General features: G+C 43.8%; 1 protein-coding gene across 1 annotated transcript; it reads right to left on the bottom strand.

Annotated features, from left to right (window-relative positions):
• Nucleotides 1-1,043: 1,043 nt before the first annotated feature.
• LOC308578560 (uncharacterized protein) lies at nt 1,044-12,890 on the bottom strand (the record flags this gene model as incomplete). The annotated part of the gene is made up of 6 exons (XM_081179046.1): nt 1,044-2,042; nt 6,797-6,945; nt 7,761-7,860; nt 9,371-9,445; nt 10,457-10,558; nt 12,647-12,890. The coding sequence occupies 6 exons, from the start codon at nt 12,888-12,890 to the stop codon at nt 1,414-1,416; spliced, it is 1,299 nt and encodes a 432-aa protein (XP_081035172.1). The 3' UTR covers nt 1,044-1,413.
• Between the last annotated feature and the right edge of the window lie 1,053 nt (nt 12,891-13,943).

Here is a 13,943-nt window from a genome sequence, read left to right as displayed (position 1 = left end):
AGGAGCAGGGACCGAGCAATGGGAGCTCACCCTGTCTTGGGGATTCGAACTGCCAGCCTTTCAGTAGGCAAGCCCTAGGCTCTGTGGTTTAACCCACAGCGCCTCCCGCATCCCACTTTTTTCTTAAGCTTGCTCAAATTCTCAGTAGCTAGGCACTCCAGCTCATGGGCCAGTCATTGCTCAGCTAGGGGGTCAGAATTTGCCCTTGAGGCCATTTTGCCAAAATGATGCCCACCAGCTGTTGTCACTGGGTAACTGTGGAATACCTGCATTTGACACACATTTTATGGCATGTTACTGACTGATATTCTGGACTGAATCCAACAAAGTTTTACTCAGAGTAAATAAAATAATGGACTTGTTAGCCATGTCCATTAATTTCGATGCGTTAACTCTGAGTAGGTCTAGCATGGGATACAACCCTATATATTTAGAAAAAAGAACTAATAAAGTCAGAAGGGACAGTGCCAAGCCTTTAAACCCATGGTTCCCAAGGTGGGGCATGCACCCCACAGGGGGGCAATTTGATTTTTAAAGGGGGGGGCAATTTGAGAATGAGTTATTAACAGTGAATGGCCTTTTGGGCTTCCTCCACGCGAATAGGAATTCACTTTTTGAATACCTTGGGTTACCGTACATACGCTTCAGGTTACAGACTCCGCTAACCCAGAAGTATTACCTTGGGTTAAGAACTTTGCTTCAGGATGAGAACACAAATTGTGCTCTGGCGGCACAGCAGCAGCAGGAGGCCCCATCAGCTAAAGTGGTGCTTCAGGTTAAGAACAGTTTCAGGTTAAGAACGGACCTCTGGAATGAATTAAGTACTTAACCCGAGGTACCACTGTAATAAGAATTATATGTCACAGGGGCTGGGGGTGGGCATCTTAGAGATGCTTAGCTGGGGCATGGGCAAAGAAAGGTTGGGAACCACTGCTTTAAACAATGGTTAAGTCTCCTGGAAGACTGCTTTTCCATTTTTGGGAAAAGAGGCTCCCACTCATTACTGCAGGGAAAACATACTCCTTGGACAGTTTTTTCAGATGTGAATTTCAATCTTTTGTATTTCATCTGTAGGTGACAGTACAAGGTTCTCTGCCATGAGAAGAAGTGCTCAGAGAGGAAGTCCCTCCACTGTCATCAAGACCAGGCTAATAATACAAGTGGGGTAGCCAATGTGGTGTCCCTCCAGATGTTCTTGGACTCCAGCTCCCATCATCCCCAGCTGTCTTGGCCAATGGTGCCAGGGATAATGGGAGCTGTAGTCCAGCAGCATCTGAAGGGCACTGCTTTGGCTACCCCTGATGTGAGGCCACCTGTGCCCCTGCCCTCTTCACTTTCCTTTTGGGATGATGCTTTACTCCGCCTGCTCTTGACCAATCCCCATTGACCACCTGGTTCCAGTCTTTGTGCTTGCTAGTCAGAGTCTTCAGAATCCTCTTCACTTTTCCTATGTTTCACTTTTTTGTGTGAGCTTTTTTTACTTTTCGTCTCACCTTCCTTCTTCTTTTTAGAGCTCTTCTCATTCTTACTTTTTTCCTCTTTCTTATTCTTTACCTTTGATGCCACTGCCTTCTTGACCTTCCCAATGTGTTTCTGAACATTCTTGGACTTTGCGGCCTTCTTAATCTTCCCAATGTGCTTCCGAACAGTCTTGGAGTTTGCTGCCTTCTTAATCTTACGAACATGCTTCTGAACAGCCTTCGATTTTGCGGCCTTCTTAATCTTACCAATGTGCTTCTTAACAGCCTTGGAGTTTGCGGCCTTCTTAATCTTATTAACATGCTTCTGAACAGCCTTCGATTTTGCGGCCTTCTTGATCTTACCAATATGCTTCTGAACAGCTTTCGATTTTGCAACCTTCTTAATTTTACCAATGTGCTTTTGCACAGCTTCTGATTTTGCAACCTTCTTAATTTTACCTAGTTTCTTCTTTATTGCATGCCTTTTCCCTTTCTTCTTTTTCTTTGCTTTTCCTTCTGGGACAGAATATCCTCCTTCCTCCTCCTCCTCCTCCTCTTCCATTATTTTCTTTTTCCTTGTTTCTATAATAATAATAATAATAATAATAATAATAATAATAATAATAATAAACATCAACAAACCAAAAAACCCCCCATAACCTGTACCCTACCCATTTGACTGGGTTGCCCCATGCATCTGTGTGGCTTCCAGCAAAACATAACAGAACACAGCAAAACATTAGAGGCTCCCCAATACACAATTGTCTTCTAGATCCTTTCCCAACAATTCATACTTCTTAGCTCGTACAGTGATACCTCAGGTCACAGACGCTTCAGGTTACAGACGCTTCAAGTTACAGACACCGCTAACCCAGAAATAGTACCTCGGGTTAAGAACTGTGCTTCAGGATGAGAACAGAAATTGTGCTCCAGCGGCGTGGCAGCAGCGGGAAGCCCCATTAGCTAAAGTGGTGCTTCAGGTTAAGAACAGTTTCAGGTTAAGAACGGACCTCCAGAATGAATTAAGTTCTTAACCCGAGGTACCACTGTATAGTCAATTCATACTCCTCAGCTACAATATAATAGAACTATCTTAGAATCATAGAATCATAGAGTTGGAAGAGACCACAAGGGCGATCAAGTCCAACTCCCTGCCAAGCAGGAAACACCATCAGAGCGCTCCTGACATATGGTTGTCAAGCCTCTTAGAAAGATAAAACCAGACTAGCTGCCAGTTTCACATCTAAGCCCAGTTATGATAGCTTTCGCCAAATTGTGTTATTTCCACTTAATTCCAAGAATAAGTTGGGGGATTTTTGGTGAGGAGGGGGCAGGCTTCTTGGGCTTCATCAACTATTTGATTGTGCAACTCCAGCACTCAGCAGGATGTCTGACATATGGCCCATTTGCAATATACCGTACTGTATTTTTCACCCCATAGGATGCACTTTCCCCCCTCCAAAAATGAAGGGGAAATGTGTGTGCATCCTATGGGGCTAATGAAGGCTTTCGCTGAAGCCTGGACAGCGAGAGGGGTCGGTGCGCTCTCCAGGCTTCAGGAAGCTGTCCGCGAGCCTTGGAAGGCTGGCGCAAGGCTTGCGGACAGCAGCCTGCAGCCCGAAACCCGGGAGCGCAGCGGAGCACACCCCGGGCTTTGGGCAGCTCTCCGCAAGCCTTGGGAGCTCGGCACGACTTCCCGCCGGGCTCCCAAGGCTTGCGGATAGCAGCCTCTTCTGGGGGCTGGGGTTGGGGGAGGCTCGGGCTTCCCCCGCCCCAGCCCCGCACCTGGGGGGAAAATTTTTTTTTCTTTATTCCCCCCCCAAGAAACTAGGTGCGCCCTATGAGCCAGTGCGCCCTATAGGGCGAAAAATACGGTACATACAAAGCAGTGTCATTCTAGTTTCAACATCCATAGCTCCCCCCCAAAGAATCCTGGGGATTGTAATTTGTTAAGGGCACTGAGGGCTGTTAAGAGAATCTTGCTCCCTCTACAGAGCTACACTTTCCTGAGTGGTTTTGTGAGACAATCAGCCTCATAAACCAACATGCTTAAATCTAATTAATGCATGAAGTTATGTAAGACCATAAAGCTGTCGTGCCAGGCTTAGCTCACCTTGGAAGGGACTAGGTAATCAATCCTTTGCTCCCCTATTAATCTACCTGGCTATTTCCTAGTTCTTCTTCTTTTATATTTTTATTTGTTTTATTTATTTTTATTTGTTTTACACACAACAACAACAACAACAGATTAAATTCTGATGCTTGATTCGGAGACCATAGTGGTCTAGCACCCACAAACTCATAACACTATATTTCCATGATTTCCATTGTTGAAATAATAATAATAATAATAATAATAATAATAATAATAATAATAATAATTTTCTTGCTACAGTAGGTCAACTGGGCAAACATGCACTCATATTCCAAGCTGCAGCAGTAACCTGCATAGTTCAATGTTGTTGACATCCATCTGTCTCAGGAGACAGTAGAAGAGCGCTCCACTGTAATTTTCATACTGAGAGTTAAAGTTGAGTGTAAAGTAGCTGGTTTTCATTTGAGTTTATTTCCTTAAAAGCGTATAAGAATTATTTGGGAAATACTAGGAGGAATTATGACTAGAAGAAGTGAGTAATTTTTTTTTGTCAGAATGTAGAATTTTCATCTGCAGGCATTGTCTATCTGAGGTTGAGTTCTGACTTGGATTTATTTGCCTAAGATAATTATTAAAAGGTGACACTGATTTTGTGACCTGCTTTGGAGAAGAGGGGGGCAAGGTTTCAATGTATTTGGTAGCTTTATTGTTTACAAAAAAGTCTAGGCTAGCCTATCAATGTCTGAGCCACATGTGTCAATTCTGAAGCTTTGTTGTCCTCTAAGTCAGTGTTTCCCAACCGGTGTTCCCCGGCACACGAGTGTGCCGTGAGACACCGGCTGGTGTGCCGCGAGATGCCTGGAGGGAGGCGGGCGAGTCGGGCGGCGAGAGGCGGGGCGGGGGCGGCGAGGAGAGGCCGCGCCTCCTGCTGCTGCCTGGCGCTCCTCCTCGCAGCCGGCAGCGCTGCCTGGGCACCTCCGCGCGACTCTGTCTCGCTGGGTTTGGTCTCCCAGCAGAGACGGGTCACACGCGCCCCTCCCTCCCTCCCTCAGCCTGCGCGGAGGCGGATTGAGCGCAGCTGAGAGGAGCTGCCGAGGGAAAAAACGTTCACTTTTGTGCGTCCCTCCCGGCGTGACGCTGCGCGCTGACGTCACGGGGCGGGGCTTTAATGGTGGTGTGCCGCGAGATTTTTTTTTAGTACACAGGTGTGCCGTTGCCCAAAAACGTTTGGGAAACACTGCTCTAAGTTGTATTAAGCCTTTGTGGCATCCTTTACTGTTTTTGTGCAAAACCTTCAATGGGTAATTTTTACTCCTGAGTAAGCTTTCTTCAAAGGCACTCTCTTTCTTCATTTGTTTGATTATTTCAGTAAGTGTAGTTCTAGTCATTTCAGGGTCCATATGAGAGGACAATTTGCTCTTTTGCAAGGTTTAACTTAGTTATTTTTTTTGTGTGTGTGCATGCCTGTGTATTGGCTACAGGAGTATTTGTTTGTATATTGGGTACAGTAGTGTGTGCCTAGGTTTCTGTTGACTTTTGCTGAAACGAAAGGGAAGTATAAGCAAGTGAATGTTAGTGTCAGAGAAAGCTGGAAGTGTGAAATAAACGGAGCATTCAACAATGATTTTTGAGAATCGACTGTTGTGTTCTTGTTTTAAAGTTTGCATGTGTGGAGTGAGGGGTGGTGGTTAATGTTGGCACATGTGCCAATCTTCCCTATTGATCCAATGGTTTCAGGAGAAGCATCATGTAAAACAAGTTAACAGTAACACAGAAACATACATGCTTCGATTAAGCAGGAATCACTGCTTTATAGAATCAAAATAGTTCATTTGGCCTAATGCCCCTACTAGAACTGTTCAACAGATTAGTTCCTGGACCTGAAACTTGGGGGCTATGGGAAATTCTAATTTGGGCTTAGCCTTTTGATTAGACAAGTGTACCCAAAGTGTAGGGACGTGGGTGGCACTGTGGGTTAAACCACAGAGCTTAGGACTTGCCGATCAGAAGGTCGGCGGTTTGAATCCCCGTGACGGGGTGAGCTCCCATTGCTCGGTCCCTGCTCCTGCCAACCTAGCAGTTTGAAAGCATGTCAAAGTGCAAGTAGATAAATAGGTACCACTCCGGCCGGAAGGTAAATGGCATTTCCGTGCGCTGCTCTGGTTCGCCAGAAGCGGCTTAGTCATGCTGGCCACATGACCCGGAAGCTCTACGCCGACTCCTTCTGCCAATAAAGCGAGATGAGCGCCGCAACCCCAGAGTCGGCCACGACTGGACCTAATGGTCAGGGGTCCCTTTATCTTTACCTTTACCCAAAGTGTGCCCAATTAGCCTTTTTTGGCCCCTTTGGAAGGCAAGAAAGTGATTCGCCCATGGGTGCAGATCAAGGGAAGATAAAACTCACACAGAGGATGGCAAGGGGTTGAAGACATTTCTCTCAGGACGTGTCAACATCTGTGCTAGTTAGAGGATTGCTGATAATCAATGAAAGCCCTTCACAGGGATTCATTAAAGGGGAATTGTTGTGGAATAACAAAGAGATGGGGTCCAGAAGACTAATTTGACACCGGGCACAAAAGAAAGCTGAAACAAGAAAACTTCATGTTTCTTTATGAATAGACCTTCCTGCTGAGTGTAAAGCATAAACAATCACGTTTAAACTAAGGGAGAAGACTTCTCCCAAAGTTCTTAAATGTCCATAAATGATTAAAAGTAATCTCATATTGGACGTTGGTCTCCTCAGATTAGTTGGATCAAGGAAGCCTTGAAAGGGGGGTTATTAGTTTCCCTCTCATTCTCTGTATCATCTTGCTATGTTGTGGCATTCAATGCTTGTAAAAATGTGTTAATAGTTTTGTAAATTAGTTCAAGAGGTAGATTAGGATTTCAGCAGGAAATTATGGGATACACACTGACTGGAAAAGAAGCAGTGTGATCACCCCAAAACTTCTGTAGGTGGAAATGCTTTTTGTGTGCATGTTTTAAGGCACTAACAGTATGGAATGTGGAATTGCATAGGACCACCCTGATAGCATCATGAACAGAAAGGGGTTCAAAGGAACCCCAATGCACTATTATTGTTGCACAATATGACCACAATAAAATTCCTGTCTGGAGAGTCCCTTATCTCTTTTGCACCTGGCACCGGTTGGTAGGTTTCTAGTAAAAATCAAAGCAGATCTGACAACACTGAAGTCTTTCCACCTCAGGTCTACAGGTGCATCATTGACAACAGTCTTACCTGTCTTAGCTGAGCCTTCATATTCCTTTTCTTCCATTAGTTTTTTCCTGGCTGCCTCTTTTTCCTCCTGGACTTGCCTCAAAAAGAAATTTTGTGCCAGAAGGCGCTTGCCACGAGCGTTAACCCGCTTCAGTCGACCTACCAATTCACTGGAAGAGGAAGCAAGTTTGTTAAAGGAAGAAGGCATCTGAAACCCCGCCTCCCAACAGCAAGTGTGCCATCACTCCTCAGAGAAAGAGATGTGAAAGCACTGTTGGCCAACACCTCTTTACTACTATGGCTAATGAACATTTATCCAGCAATAATATAGGGATCTGCCTTATACCGAGTCAGACTGGTCCATCTAGCTCAGTACTGTCTACACTGATTGGCAGCAGCTCTCTAGGGTTTCAGACAGCGATAATTCCCAGTCCTACTTAGAGATTCTGGGACTGAACCTTTGACTTGCCACATGCAAGGGTGATGCTCAAATATCAAGCAAAAGAAAGAAAGAAAGAAAGAAAGAAAGAAGTTTAAATTGTTTATGTATGCTGTTACCACAGCCAGAATCCTGTATGTGCAGAATTGGAAAGAAGGAGAAATTCCAACAAAGGAAGAATAGATTTTAAAGTTACTGGGCTATGCAGAGATGGCAAAATTGACAGCAAAAATAAGAGAACAAAAAGATGAGAATTTTGTCAAAGCATGGGTATTTTTTTTTTAACTATTTAAGGAAAAATTATAGTCAAATGAAATTTCAAGCAGGATTTGAATTATAGGCAAGGGGAGGAGAATAAATAAATGAATATTATGAAAATAAATGGTAGTTATGGCAGCAGATAAATGACTGCAACAGGAGCATCACGGACGTCAGAATGGGAAGTCAAAATGTAAGAAATTATTATATCAAAAGTGAATTGAATAACTTCAAATTTCACGTAAAAAAACTAATTAAAAATTATTATTAAAAAATAGACATACTTACGAGAGGATACACCACAAAGCAATTGCGATCACAAAGGCAAAACCAAAGCCTATAGAACCTTCAACAACAATCTTCGCGAAGGCGGGCCGGTTTGGAATCACTGTAAATTAAAGAAAGCACCATGAGCCATGCACCCACGGCCTCTCTTACACCAGCTCTCTCCAACTTGGTGCCCTCTAGATGTTTGAGACTACAATTTCCATCAACCTCAGCCAGCAGAACCATGGTATGGAGGAGAAATTAATATAATTTCTCATTTTAAGGTGACGTTACTTACTTCACACTGTCTGAAGCAACAATGGGAACCAAAACCCAGACACCCACTTCTTCGAATTTTGCAAGGAGGTGGACCAGGCCCCGGGATTAAAAACCCATGGGGTGGACCAAAGTGAAACCTTCCAGCTCAGTCCAATCCACCACAGGGGGCCCCCAGCACTACAGTCTGCCTGCCATTGGCCAAATAGGCAGGCAAGCTGTGATCCACTTGCTGGCCCTGGCTGAAGCCAAATAGGGTTCACCCAAGCCCGCGAAAATCCTCTGCCTCCAGTACAACTGCAATTTCCAGGGGAGGCATTGTTGCCGTCCCTGCAATGGTGCCTAACTTGGCAGTAAGCATCATTACACAACAGATAAAACTTGTACAAATGGTTTTTCAAAAATTTCTTCTCTTCTCTATGCTTCTACTACCCTCTTATTTTTATTCAACACCCCTCCAAGGCTACTACTGTCCCATGGGTCATTCCAGTGTCCCCCAGTGGCGACATTGCACACTTTGGAAAACACTGGTTTACAGAGTTTAGATGTGTTGGTGAGTGAAGTAGCAGTCCTTGCAATGAGCTACCTGAACCAGCTGGTCGCGGAAGACTGAAAGGCAACCTATACTTTCCTCACTGATTCCTTCTCTTTAAGTAACTAATTGTTGGCAAAACAGATCACATCTTCTCACTGTGTCCTTCTTTCTTGCTTCTCCAATTTAGTTATTCCCCGTATAAGTTGTCATGTGCCAGTGTAATTTCTGCACTCCATCTTGGCCAGATGTAAAGCTTTGCTTGCCATGAGCAATAAACTTATGTTTTCTTTGTCTTGCTAGGCTATTTCTTTCTGTAATATATTTACCAAATCCTAGCAAGATGGTAGTGGGGGTGTGAGTGTGTGAAACCATTCAAACATGAAATTCTCGCACCTGGGAGGGCTGTACCACATACCTGTCCTTGCTATCCAGTTGTTCTTAGGAGTACAACAAATGCAACTTCTAATAATGTTACATGACAATTAGATCTCAGCATAGACATATATGTATTGGGAAATTGCATGCCCTTAAAACATTATCTCATCATCATCATCATCATAATAATAATAATAATAATAATAATAATAATTATAATAATTTTATTTATACCCTACCCATCTGTCTGGGTTTCCCCAGCCACTCTGGGTGGCTTAACAACACATAAAAAAATTGTAAAACATTAGACATTGAAAATTTTCCAATATAGGGTCTCCCATCAAACCCTTCCCACATCTTGCAATGTTCCAGGAGACATACAGTAGCAAAGCATTGTACCTGCCCTCCCTCATTCTTAAAGAGATAGTTAAAGAAACACACTTACCATTGTTCCAGTTGATGGATCTTTTCAAGAGAACATGTGGTCGAGAGAGTCCAGTCTTGTGTGGGATGCTTCTGACTTCCACAAAAAGAACAGGTTGAAACAGTGCAAGACATGATCAAGAAGACAAGAAAACTATTGGACACAGTAAGATCCAAATCTGAGAAGTGCGTTAATATTAATTGAGCAACATCAAAGTGCATTAACATGCATTTTGAGAAGTTATTAGTTCAACAACAGATAAAAGTGGCCAGTTGCTAAGGTATGGGTAATATTTTTACAATCCTTTCATGCCAGAAGACTTTTCAGTATGCATTTTGCATGATATTGTGGGCAGTAGAAAGGCAGAGGGCATTACTGATCATTTGACAAGACATTATCAGGTGAGCCCCAAACATTCATTTTATAAAAATCTGTATCTCGGTTTCATTTTTAAGAATCCAAGTGGTACACAATGAGAAGTAGATTTTATTTATTTGTTTATTAGATTTATATGCCGCCCTTCATCAAAAGATCTCGGGACAGTTCACAAGGTTAAAATACGAGATAAAAGAACAGATAAATAGTTAAAACAGAAACAACGAAACAAGAACCCCTCTCTCACAAACACATTTAAAAGGCTGTAGAATAATAATCAGCCAAAGGCCTGGTTGAAGAGGAATGTTTTGGTCTGGCACCTAAAGATAGACAAGGAAGGCGCCAGACAAATCTCCCTAGTGGAACTAAGGAGATCCTGCAAGTAAACTGGTCCCAAGCTGTTAAGGGCTTTATATACCTTTATATACCTTGAATGTGGCCAGGTAGCAGATAGGCAACCAGTACAGATGCTGCCCTCCAGTGGTCCTACCCATGTGCTATCCCAGTGACTGCCCCTGCCCCGAGGAATGTATGATTAGTGACAGAGAGTTCTGCTACTCCTAACCAAAGCCATTAACCACATATTGGTCTTAACCCCCCGCCTGCCTGGAAGTTTTAAACATTTTCGGAATGCATAGTAGTACATGGAAGTTTATTTAGCCAGTCTATTGTGGACACACACACACACACACACACACACACACACACACACACACACACAAATCATCTCACCCATAAACTCCAGAAGTGATTCCGAAGTTGGCTGAGCTGTCCCAGCATTGGCCTCTGGAGCTGGAAGACTCTTCCCGAGCTCTTCGTATGCCTTGAAAGGTGCTAAAACATTTAGAGGGGGAGTGGATGACTTCACTGGAAAGCAAGCTGTAGAAGAGGGGTCAGGAACCTTTTCCTGCATGGTGGCCACAATGCCTCTTTGGTAACCTTTAAGGGGCCACATGGCATCCCCCTTCCCCCATAAAAAACCACCTTCTCCATCATCCATCCAGGTAAGCATAGTCAAGATTCAATTTTTGGCCAGGCAAAAATACATAGAATGGTAGAGTTGGAAGGGACCCCAAGGGCCATGTAGTCGAACCTCCTGCAATGCAGGAATCTCAAGCATTCAGGACAGATGTCCCCCCAACCTCTGCTTAAAAACCTCCAAGGGAGGAGAGCCCACCAGCTCTCAAGGGAGACAGCTCCACTGTTGAACAGCTCTTACTGAGGAGCATGTGTAGCAGGGCTGGTGTGGGGCATATCCTCAAGAGAGGGGGCATGGCAGGAAAGAGTCCTGAAGGCCAGGAAGAGAGACTTGGAGAGCCACATTTGGCCAAAGGCTAGAGGTTCTGGTCTAGGATGTGGAGCATAATCCAATTTTTTAGAAGCAAGCTAGGACAGAAAAACAAGTTCCCAGCTCTGCATTTACCTTATAAGGCCAATGTGAGGAGGGAAACACTTGCAAGGGAAAATCTCTTGGTAGGAGTGTGCTATCAACCTTCCGAGGAAAGAAATGACCGAGAAGAGACATGATAGATTTGTGTGCCCGCTGCTGTCTCCTTGCTGCCCAGCTTATAGGCATTGGGAACAGCTGATGAAGACATGAACACACAAAGGCTGCATCTGCATATACAGTGGTGTCTCTGGTTGCAAACAGGATCCGTTCTGGAGGTCCATTCGCAACATGAGTAGAACACAACTCATGTCTGCGTTTGTGTGGGTCATCATTCGCCACTTCTGGGCATGTGCGTGACGTCATTTTGTGAGTCTGCATATGTGTGAGCGGCGAAACCCGGAAGTAACCCTTTCTGGTACTTCTGGGTTGCCAATGGACGCAACCTGAAAACGCTCAACCTGAAGCAAATGTAACATGAGGTACGACTGTACTTTTAAAGCATCCAACTTCAAATACCCATGGCTTTACCCCCAAGAATCCTGGAAGCTGTTAAAGATGCTGAGAGTTGCTTAGGAGAGCCCTACCCCTGCAGAGCTACAATCTTCAGAATGGTTTAACAATCAATACCTATTCCCAGAGAACTCTGGGAATTTTAGCTCTGTGTGGGGGATGGTGGTCTCCAACAACCTCAGCACCCTTAAACTACTGTTCCCAGGATACTCTGGGTGAAGTCATGGCTGTTTAAAGTGTTGTGATACTGCTTTAAATGTACAGTTCAGATGTGGCTGTAATCTGCAAAATGGAAAGAAGTATGCTATTTCCTTGTCAGAAGATCACACAGAGTACTAGATTCCATGTTACACAGATGGACAGAACATTATTAACCCTGCCTAAGGGAGATTAGCTGGGGAAAGTTTTTCTTTACAAACTGTTGGAAGCCACAACTGCTTAAAGTTGTGTGGCATGATACTGCTTTAAATGCACAGTGCAAATAGGGCTAATATCCCAGTGCAATTGGGCAGTGGGTGTGAGGACACATGGTGGGATCTTATTGTTTGTGGAAGAATAATTTAAACTTTCCCATCCCAGCATGCTCTGATGGGTGGGTGGAGAAGGCTGTGTGTGTGTGTGAGGGAAAGAAAGAAAGAAAGAAAGAAAGAAAGAAAGAAAGAGATGATGAAGGCACTTCCAGACTCTTATTATTTTTGGATGGGTTCTTTCACATACTGGTAAATTCAGATCATACAATTATAGTTGACTTGGAGGTTTCGAGCAACAAACCCACTTCCCCCAAAGATCAGATGTTTTGCTTAAGGAAAGTGATGGGAAACCATACTGGGGAGAGTGGGAAAACCCTTGCTTTGAAGCAATGCCATCTGACCTCTGCTCAAGCAAATCAGCATGAATGCTTAATAAGCAGGTTGCCCTGAATAGCCCTGCATGGGGACAGCTGCTTGGCCCCACTCCTTTTGGCTCAGAGGACCTAAGTGGGTTCTGCTGCTGTGTTATGGGAAAGACCAATTTCAGCTCACCTGAAAATGCATTTCTAGGACAGCATGATAACTCCACAGAAAGGATTGTGAAAAGGGATGGCACAATCTGGTTCATTGTCGAAGTGTCCCAGGTTCTTTCTGGTCTGAAGATAACGGCAAGAGGCCAAGGAATGTAGAGGTGAGCAAAAGCATCTAAATGTAAAGCTATTTCCACCCCGTCATTGGAGCTGCAATGCTTCCAATTGCTGCTTTGGTTTACCTTTTCGATCTTACACATTTTCATTCCGTTACATCACAATGAACTGGACCTTTGAAAAGAATTCTAGAACTGGACCTATGGGAAGTTCTGCTAGTGATGTAGCAATGAAACTGCTCACACATTTGCAAAGCTAAGCAGGGACTGATATGGTTTCGAATTGGATGGTGGAACTGCATGTTGAGATTCCTGCATCTCAGGGGGGTTGGACCAGATGACCCTCAAGGTCCCTTCCAACTATACAATTCTATGATTGTAGGAACTGCCCACAGCAGAAAATATTGGTAAGTTTGAAATTTGACATCCCTAAAAGGGAAACTCTCAAGCATTATCTATATTATGGATTCATAACTTACCTATGTTACAGACTCATGTAGACTTTAGCTACCACAATGGCCCACAAGGAATTCTAGGAATTGTAGCTTGGTGAAGTTCTGAGAGCTGTGGAGCTCTCTATCTTGCCCACCATAGCAAGGAACAAGAAACAGTGTTTAAAGCCAATGCAATACCAGGTCTTTGTGCATATAAAACAGTGTTGTGGCAAGATCAGCTATAAATTCAGGATTAGCAAGTGCTTGAATTAGGAGTAGGCTGTTGCGCAAGAGAGGAGCTCGCCCTTTTAGCTACTGGGCTGAATCCAGCCAAACTCGCTAGCATCTTGGGATAGGTTTTAGTTTCCAGTTTTTCTGGAATTTCTCATTTTTCCAATGAGTTTTCTGCATTTTCACTATTTTTTTAAAAAAATTAGTCCTCATTAAAACTAGCATTTTGGAGTACATTTCTCTCAGTACGTACAATTTTTGTAATGAATTCCCCCTAATAGAATGCAATTATTGTATGTAGGTTTTGCTAATGTAATCGTTTGTATGCACAACTCTCCCTAGTGTATGGATTTTTGAGTACCTTGTTTGGCTGCAAAACGGTATCGCAGAATTTGAATTTTGAATGTTAGCTGCATTTCAGTGCAGATATTGTTTCGCAAAGTGCAGGTCTGTTAGGTTTGCAAACTGATCCCAATGCAAACTGATCCCAATTTCTTCACCGTCTCATCTTGCCTTCCCTTGAAATCAATACAAACAG

This window comes from Podarcis bocagei (genome assembly GCF_964188305.1).
Source record: "Podarcis bocagei genome assembly, chromosome: Z".
Classification (NCBI taxonomy): domain Eukaryota; kingdom Metazoa; phylum Chordata; class Lepidosauria; order Squamata; family Lacertidae; genus Podarcis; species Podarcis bocagei.
Note: the sequence above shows the minus strand (reverse complement) of the source record. Positions and strands in the feature narration are given on the sequence as shown.